At 47.0% G+C, this 9,677-nt stretch overlaps 1 protein-coding gene across 1 annotated transcript in view; it reads right to left on the reverse strand.

The window, feature by feature from the left end:
• Nucleotides 1–2,895, reverse strand: part of FMN2 (formin 2) — a 388,079-nt gene extending 385,184 nt beyond the window's left edge. Inside the window, exon 1 of the mRNA XM_063670713.1 lies at nucleotides 1,034–2,895. Coding sequence (XP_063526783.1) covers nucleotides 1,034–2,654 — 1,621 coding nt within the window. The 5' untranslated portion in view covers nucleotides 2,655–2,895. The remainder of the gene's footprint in view (nucleotides 1–1,033) is intronic.
• Nucleotides 2,896–9,677: the final 6,782 nt, after the last annotated feature.

The raw sequence follows: 9,677 nt of genomic DNA on the forward strand, positions 1-9,677 counted from the left end.
TTAATCCTTCAAATATTTATCATAAACCTATCAGTAGTCATGTAACTTTTCATATTTTTCCATTCATTAAATTCTAACACTCTATTTCATTTAATAATTAAGAATAGAGGTTAGGTAAACACGTTGGGCTCTTAAGGTAAGGCCTGGGGCCCTGTAAGCCTGTAAGCTAGGATAAACTCATTGGACTGCTTGACACCGACCACAGCAAGCAGACTCTGGCTGTGCTTTATGCTGCCCTGGGTATGAGTCTATAACATATGCTAGGGAGGGGAGGTACCAGTTGGACTAGACGTGCTTTTGACCTTCCCACCTTCACTGTCTCCAAACTACAGGCTGTTCTGGGCTGGACCATGAAACTGAATGAAAATTATCCCTACTATTCTATTTATTTATTAATTTTCTAATAGCATGTATCGGATTTTCTTGCAGCAGCAAACAGGAGTGAGTGACCGCTTAACTTCACTAAGCAGCGGAACCCAGATTGCTGCAAGATAGAAACTACATATCACATACATACCAAACGTGGACAAATACACACAGATATTAGAGCGGTCAGAGACTGCCTTTGGATCGTACCGGAATAAATGATTTGTGCCTCCAAAACCGACTCTTGCGAAAGAACCATGAACAATTTTTTTTCTTTTTAATGCTGTGGTGATGAAAAATGAAAGAGAAGAGTGATGGTTTCGCTAACAAGACGAAAAAGTTTATCTCCCTGGCGTGACCCTAAACACTGTGAATAGCAGATATTTTGGTGAAATGGGCAGAGCAACCTTTTTTTGAGATGACTTAGGACAGACACAACTAAGTTGTTCCCTTTAAGATCTTGTAAGAACATAGAAAACCAACAAGTATGTCCAAGTCATTTCACCATGGGGGGTGAGCTCGCTGGGCGGAAAAGGATTCCCTACGGAGAAGAGACGTGCCACTACCAGGTCACCGCCTTCCAGAGCCCAGGGAGGGCGGGTGGCAGGGGAAGGCCCTGATTGACAGGCGACTTGCGACCCGGAGGCCAGCAGCAGGGCGCGCTCACCTGTGAACACGTTCTGGAAGCCATCCGCAGCCGCGGGCGCCCCAGACGCCTTGGCGGCCAGTGCTGGGGACACCCCACCGTCGCTGTCACTGGCCACTCCGCGCTCCAGCAGGTGCGCGGAGCCTCCCGCCAGGGGCGTGCGGGCGCCCAGCTCCTCCGTCCAGTCAGCCGAGCGGCTCAGGCCGGCCGCAAGGCCGCCGTCGGCCCGGTGCTTCTTGGCTGGGGCGGCTACGGAGGCCAGGGCAGTTCTGGACCCTCGGCTCAGGGAGGGCTCCGGCCGCCTCTTGATCCTGGGGCTCTGATTAGGGGACTGAGACGGGGAGTGATTGGGAGAGCTGAGCTGCCGGGTGGTGGTCTTGATGTAGCAGGGGGTGATGAGCGGGTAGGGCTTGAAACAGCGCTGGCTGGGCGCGGGGCTGCCGGGCAGGGAAGCGGCCGCGGGGGCGTCAGGTCCTTGCGCCTCCCCCTCCGGCTCTTCCCCCAGCCTCTGCGGGGCGTCCTCTCCCACCTCCGGGGCCCACTCCTCCCCCGGAGAGCCCCGGGGCGCATCCTCAAAAGCATCCTCCTCACCCTCCTCATCCGTGTCCCCAGCCCCTCGCACGGGGGCTCCGGCCGCTTCCTCCCCCGACCCGGCCTCGGGAAATGGGAAAGCCGTGGAGGAGGGCGAGTCTTTGGCCGCGGGTTGGGCTGCCGGGAGGCTGGGCGCCTCGGAGACCGGGAGGCCGCCGGGGGACGGCGGTTGCTGGGGCTCCCGGGGCTCGGCGGCCAGGCTCTCGGGCAGGTCGGAGAGCGCGGACAGAGCCTGCTCGGTGTCCGGACTGCCCGGGGCCTCCCCAGCCCCGCCGCTCGGCCCCAGCAGGAACCGGTCCAGGCCCAGGAAGGCCCCGGGCTGAGGGGAGATGGCGGTGGGGGGCGCTGCAGGCTCCTCGGCGCCCTGGAGCTGCTGCTGCTGCTGCTGCTGCTGCTGTTGCTGGAGCTGGAGCTGGAGCTGCTGCTGCTGCTGCTGCAGGCGGATCGCCTGCTGGATGTCTGAAAGCAAATCCTCTTGCTCCGTAGCCGAGTGGAAGCTATAGATGTCCGTGTCCGAGCCCGAGCTGGTCCTTTGTCCATCCTGCGCCCCTGCTGCAGTTTCCACATCCTCGGCGATCGGCCGGCCCCCGATCCTAGCCTCGGCAGGCCCAGGACCCCCTGGACGGGTCACCTCAAAAGGGTCCGCACACTCGGTATCCGACAGGCCGGTCTCGTCCGCCGAGAGGCTGAGGTCCGGAGTCTTGGTGAGCAGGGAGTGAGCGCTGTCCAGCTCCCCGGTCTGCAGGGCCTGGGAATCCAGCACATCTTCGCGGGAGCCGCCGGCGCCTTTCCCCTTGGACAGATTCTTCCTGATCCGCAGGTTGGAAAACACCGAGGCTCTGGAGTCCGACTTGCTCTTCCTCTTGCCCGACTCCCCGCCGCCGCCCCCTCCCCCCTTGCCGTGCTTGCCTAGCGCCTTCTTGCCCCCGCTCCCCTTCTTTGTGGCTTCCACATCCCTGGGCCCCAGCGCATCCTCGGCGCCACCGCCGCCGCCGCCTTCGTGCAAAGCATCACCTGCGCTCCTCTTCAGCTTCCCATCCTGGTTCCCCATGGTGTAATCCCGCTGTTGCGCCGCCGAGCCGCGGGCACTCAGGCCATCCCGGCCCTCCTCGACCCCGGGTCCGGGCCGAGGGAGTCTCCCGGGAGAGTCAGGCGGCGGCGGGGCGAGCCGCTGGGAGGGGAGGCCGACGCGCGCCCAGCTGGCCCCGCTCGCATCTGCCGCCGCTTTGCATAATGCGCGGCGGCTCCAGTGGCTGCCGTCGCTGCGGCTGCGGCTGCGGATAAGGGCCGGCGGGGCGCGAACATGCTCAGTACAGAGCGCGGCGCCCGCCAATGGCTGCGCAGAACGCAGCTCGGGCCTGGCTCCCCGCCCGCCGCCACCGCCCCCTCGGCCCCCGCGCGGCTCCTCGCTGAACCTGGGCGCGAAAAACGTTTCCTCTATCTCGGGGACTTTAATCTCCACCGTGCGAATCGAATGCATTGTCCCCGACCGAAGAGATCGTCAGCTGGAAGATGCACTCTGATCTTCAAAGCTGCTGGACCTGCCAAGAGAAAAGTTAAACAAAAAGGAAGAAATTTTTACACGGGGAAAAACTGAAGCCCAATTCCAGTTTAGAGGTGCCATCGGGTCACAGCCACATACACAACCCCCTGTCTGCCTCTGCATGGCTGTTCAATAAATATTTGTTGAATGAATGGATTGTTCTGTTTCTTGAATAATTGATCATCTCATTGAACACTGTTAATGTGCTTGAGCATATGGTTTAGGAGAGGTTACTACACATGGTGCTGTTTTTATGTTTCACACAGACCCTGCTTCTCCAGGAGAGGACATTAGCTGTCATTTATAAAATTGGTTTATGATTTTTGTTGTTGTTGTTGACAGAAGGAGAGGTAGGAGAAGTAGAAAATACTGAGATTAGAGTTGATTAAAATGCTAATCTCCAAATTCTATGTGTTTACCATATAAATTAAACAGCATCTGTATTCAAAAAGGGTGCATATACGATAACTCCCAGGAGGTCAAACTCATCAATATTAAACATGTCACTATTGTGGCTGCCTATAAAAAGGAAAAAGACAGAAAGGAAACACCCTTGGCACAAACACACAAAATCAGATGTTATGCTATAAACTACCACTTTCCCAAGCAAACCCTTCCAGGCAGACCTCGTCCTGTAAAGTTTCTTAACATTCTGGCCACAATATGGAGATAAACATTTTTCCTCATTGAATATTTTGTCATTATTTTCATTATTTATTTAATTTAGTTACCTATTTTTTAAGAATTGTTTTTTTAAAAAAATATGGATATCTAAAGCTTTAAGCAGTAAACTGAGATTAAAGTGGCATTAATAAGTTTTACAAGTATTTAAGTAAAAGTCATTGATAACCACTTTGAAAATATGGAATAGACATCCAACTTGTTAATATTTTCAAAGTGACCCAGAGGAGGGAGAAAGGCTATATATTATACTGTGCAACTTAAATGTAGCAAGCAAATGTGTAGTCTTCCTTTGCATATTATGAACCAGCATTTAAAATTTTTTTTTAAAAAAGGTTGGTCTTGTAAGTCTTTGGTTACTATCCTTTTTCAAACTATGTTTTTAAAAATAAATGTAATTTAAGAGCAGTTAGCCAGTTATCCTTAGGTGGCCCTTTTGAGTAAATGCTTTAGAGAAATCAACTTTAATAACTTTGCCAGGGTTATATCCCAGTCTCCAAGCAATTCCGGAGTACATGAAAAGCCTTTGTTTCACCTCTTTCACAAGACTGCTCTCTCCTTTTTTCTAGAATCTAGGCTCCTCAGAGGGCACAATTTGCCTGCAGCTATTAGAATTTTCTGCTTCTTTGAGTGCTGAGGTACTTTGAATCTTGATTTTTGCTCTTTCTTTAGCAGAACGTCTTTGATTCTGAACTACTGATTTCCTTATTGTTTTCTTCTGTGCTATATTATAGAAGTTCAGAAGACAAAAGAAGGGAAAGAAGGAGGGAGGGAAAGAATTGATGATTTTTTTCACAGTGACAGTTGTGCAGCAGGTCACAGCTGACAAATCTCTATTGCATGGAAAGGCTCATTTGAAATTCACAAGTGTGGGTACCAAATACACATAGGTGCTCTTAACTCAAGGATAATTAAAGCATGAACTCAGGCTCAGAGAGGCTAAGAGATTTGTCCAAGGTCACATAGCAGCAGAAACAATACTGGAACCTGCAAATTTAGACCACAATTTTTTTTATAACAAAAAACACTGCATAGTTTACTCTTGGGGGACCGGTAAGGATATCATAAAGGCAAACTACAAAGCTTTGCCAAAGGGTTCTTGTTATTTAATAGCTATTTAGTATTCCTAAAGATGCCTGAAACATGGCCTAACCTTAATTCCATTTGATCAGGTAAGAATATCATAACTGTGGTTGCAAAACTAGGTTTAACAGATAATGAGAGATATTACCTTCATGCCTGGCCACATCCTGGTAGCAAGATACAGACGAGAAACAGCAAATGTGACCAGCCTCTATATTCATGTATCTAGAGTAATTCTAGTGTAATTGTCAATAAAAGTCTTCAGTGTTAGCATTCCAAAATGGTCACAAAACTATTTTTATAAAATAAAATAAAGTACCACCCATTTTCCCATAAAGGAAATTGGATATGGGCTTTAAAAATTAAATTAGTAAAAGTAGGTTAGAAAACTCTAAACAAATATTGAACTCTAGCTGAGAATATGTATGCTGATGTAGTTGGCTTAAGTGTACTGATTTTGGCAACTTATTCTAAAATGCATCAAAAAATAAGATACTTTAACAGATGCATGGACAGATATGTGATAAAACAAATATAATAAAATGTTAATTATATAATTTACATGGTAGATATATGGGTGTTCACTGGGAACTTCCTTCAACTTTACTGTATGTTTGAAACTTCTCTCTCTTTTTTTTTGAGACAGTCTCATTCTGTCACAGACTGCTGTAATATGATCACAGCTCACTGCAGCCTAGAGCTCCTGGACTCAAGTGATCCTCCCACCTCAGCCTCCTGAATAGCCAGGACTACAGGCATTTACCACCATACCCAGCTAATTTTTCAATTTGTTTTGTGGAGATGAGGTTTCCCTTTGTTGCCCAGGCTGGGCTTAAACTCCTGGGCTCAGGAGATCCTCCTGCCTTTGCCTCCCAAATTGCTAGGATTATAAGCATAAGCTAATACACCTGGCCTGTTTGAAACTTTTCATGCTCAAATGTTGGAGAAGAAACTGGGTTACAAGAATAGATGCGTGGCTGGGCACGGTGGCTCACGCCTGTAATCCCAGCACTTTGGGAGGCCAAGGCGGGCGGATCACAAGGTCAGGAGATCGAGACCATGCTGGCTAACACGGTGAAACCCCGTCTCTACTAAAAATACAAAAAATTAGCCTCGCATGGTGGCGGGCGCCTGTAGTCCCAGCTACTTGGGAGGCTGAGGCAGGAGAATCGCTTGAACGGGGGAAGCAGAGCTTGCAGTGAGCGGAGATCGCACCACTGTACTCCAACCTGGGCGACAGAGTGAGACTCTGTCTCAAAAAAATAAAATTAAAAATAAATACTAAATGAATCTTCCTCTCCTTCACAATTACCTGTCTGTCAGAATTCCATTTCATTTCCTTTTCCCTCTTCTTCCAGCTCTCTTCCTCCTCACTTACCCTCTTAATTGACTATAAGATATACTGAAATGTTTCTGATACTTGGTGTTTTGTTCTGTTTTGTTAGTTTTTATTTCTGCTTAACCTTGGCGGAATGCTTTAGAATCTCCAACAGAACAATTAGTTTGCATCTTAATTATCCAACTCATCCTGTTCTCTAGCAGGTGAATGACACTTTTTTGCCCTAGTGTCAATTACTAATCTTTTGCCCTCCAAAATCCACCTCTCAGTCCTGACTTCATGCCAACACACTCGACTCCTGAACCTACTTCCTAGAGAACACCATGCCTCCAGTCAAATCCAATGTCTCTGCAACCAAACTCATCTTTTCTTTCATATCTGTTCTTCTTTTGTTTTTTCTTTGAGTAAGAGCACTACAATCCCTCCAGTTTCCCAAACAAGTGTTGTTGCTTACTCCTTCCTCTTCCCCAGTCCCTATAATTTACCAGTCACTAAGACTTCTCTATTCTTTTTTCATAATGTCTCTTAAATGCATTTATGTGTCCCACCCCAAGTGCCACTTCTCTTGCCTCCTTCCCACCCCCACCTCCAACTCTCATCTGCTCCTTCCCATTATCACCAATGCTTCTGGACTGGGGTGATGATTTTTCTCCCCAGGGAACATATGACACTGCCTGGAGATATTTTTGGTTGTCACAGTGGGGTAGGGGGGTAATGTTACTGGCATCAAGGATGCTGCTAAACAGCCTCCCCCAACCGCCGTGCCCCATAAGCAAGAATGATTCAGCCCAAAATATCAGTAATCCCGTGGCGCAGACACTTGCTTTAGCATGAAGACTCCCACAGCTGACAGTCAGTAAATGGCTACTGAAGGAGTGAAATAAAGAAGAAATTAAAATTACATTTCTCAGTTAACTGAATTAAATCAGGAACTTAAAGGGAGAACCTAACAGAACAAATCAGATTTTAAATAGTCTATCTACAGTACCAAATATCTTAAATAGAGAATTAACTCTTCTCTAAGGCACTCTAAGTTCTAAAAACTACACAATCTATATAAATATTTCAATTCCCAACATACTTGGTAACATTATAAAAAGTCCTTGCTCATACCAGAGATTTCCTGATCACTAGAATGGAATTCCCAGAGCTCATTTTGCAGTGATGATTATGTGTATCACAAACAATTAGTTATACAGCTTTCCATTTTTACCACCATTATTCATTTTATCACTAATGCAGAACTTAAAGTGTTTATAAAACAGAGAAAAAGTGAAATATTCCTCTCCCCAAGCAACACAGAATGCACTACAAGTTTGTTTCTACACTGGAAAAAATTTAAAGGTAAAAAATTCTGGGTCACTTAAGTTCCTCCCTGCTACAAATGAAACATAAAAGCCATTGTCTCCTAACCTCTGGAAAACTCATTAGGTTCCTCTGAAAAATTCCCTCTTCATTATATAGGCATACTTTGGCATTCAACATGTATTAGCCAAAACGTTTATGGATAATTGGCAACCGAGAAACAAAAGAAGACATAAAGATATTTATTTTGTTCTTATGTCACAGATAAATTCCTATGAAGCTAAAGAATTCTGGTATTGAATTTCTAGACATATATACCCTTTCTAAGTGAAGACATACCATTTCTGCCACCGGGCCTGCCTTTGATTCTCACTTTTTTTCTGTGCCCAAATATTTTTCTTATCTATTTTGCTTGCCTTAATCCTTCTCACCTCCTTTTTGTTTTTTTCTTTTCTTTTTTTTTTTTTTTTTTGAGATGGAGTCTCATCCTGTCGCCCAGGCTGGAGTGCAATGGCATGATCTCGGCTCACTGCAACCTCCGCCTCCCGGATTCAAGCGATTCTCCTGCCCCAGCTTCCCAAGTAGCTGGGATTACAGGCACCCACCATCACGCCCGGCTAATTTTTGTATTTTTAGTAGAGATGGGATTTCACCATGTTGGTCAGCCTGGTCTCGAACTCCTGACCTCCTCCTGACCTCGTGATCCGCCTACCTCGGCCTCCCAAAGTGCTGGGATTACAGGCGTGAGCCACTGCGCCCTGCCTTTCACCTCCATTTTTATCACGAATATCAGCTTCTCCAAGAGGCCTCCTTTAAAGTAGGTTATTTCCCTGTCTTAGAGCATCTAAACCTTCAAATTCTTGATCACAATTGTAATTGTAATTGTAACATATAATTACACATACAATTATTGACTTGTTCATTGTCTGTCTTGGCTCTTACCCATTACAATGCAAGTTCCCTGAGGGCAGGAAGCAAGTGTGTTTTATCACCACCATCACGGGCTGGCAAAGTGCTTAGAACTCAAATATTCTCAATGAATCACGAACAAAATCAGGAGTAAAACAAATAGGTCAGGCTTCAAGCAATGCTTTCGAAGCCCTCTATTTTTTTTTTTTTTTTTTTTTTTTTGAGACAGAGTCTCGTTCTGTCACCCAGACTGGAGTGCAGTGGCGCCATCTTGGCTCACTGCAACCTCTGCCTCCCGGGTTCACGCCATTCTCCTGCCTCAGCCTCCCGTGTAGCTGGGACTACAGGCACACACCACAACGCCTGGCTAATTTTTTTTGTATTTTTAGTAGAGACAGGGTTTCACTATGTTGGCCACACTGGTCTCAAACTCCTGACCTCGTGATCCTCCCACCTCGGCCTCCCAAAGTGCTGGGAGCCACCCAGGAGTGAGCCACCGTGCCCGGCCTCTAAGCCCTCTTTCAACTTATTTTGTTTTGTTTTGTTTTGGAGACAGAGTTTCACTCTGTCACCGAGGCTGGAGTGAAGTGGCATGATCTCGGCTCACTGCAAGCTCTGCCCGCTGGGTTCAAGTGATTCTCCTGCCTCAGCGTCCTGAATAGCTGGGATTCTAGGCACCCCCTCCATCACTTCTGGCTAGTTTTTGTGTTTATTTTTAGTAGAGATGGTATTTTGTCATTTTGGCTAGGCTGGTCTCGAACTCCTGACCTCGGGTGATCCACCTGCCTCGGCCTCCCAAAGTGCTGAGATTACAGGTGTGAGCCACTCTGCTTGCCCTCAGGTTCTTTAAATATTGAAGGGAGTTGGCACTTTGTGGGAGTTAAGATAACATATCTTAGAGACTAGCAGGCTGCTTTGTACCAAGGGCTTGAGCTGTACCCACCCACCCACTTCCATCCCTACAGCTGAGACTGATTAGTTGGATGCTCTCTAAGCCATTGTTGCCTGAGGCCCATAAAACTACTGCCTTGATGAAGGCAAGTTAGCAGACCCTGAGCCTTTCTCCCCAGGAATCCCGGAATCAACAACTCTAGGATGTCTAAAGACAGGAAATTTTAAATTGTAAAAAAGACAACCCAATTGCTCAATTGCTCTTTTTATTTTTATTGTCATTTAAAAATCTTATATTTAATATTTTTCTTATCTGACATAAA

The sequence above is a fragment of the Pongo pygmaeus genome, chromosome 1 (genome assembly GCF_028885625.2).
Source record: "Pongo pygmaeus isolate AG05252 chromosome 1, NHGRI_mPonPyg2-v2.0_pri, whole genome shotgun sequence".
NCBI lineage: Eukaryota > Metazoa > Chordata > Mammalia > Primates > Hominidae > Pongo > Pongo pygmaeus.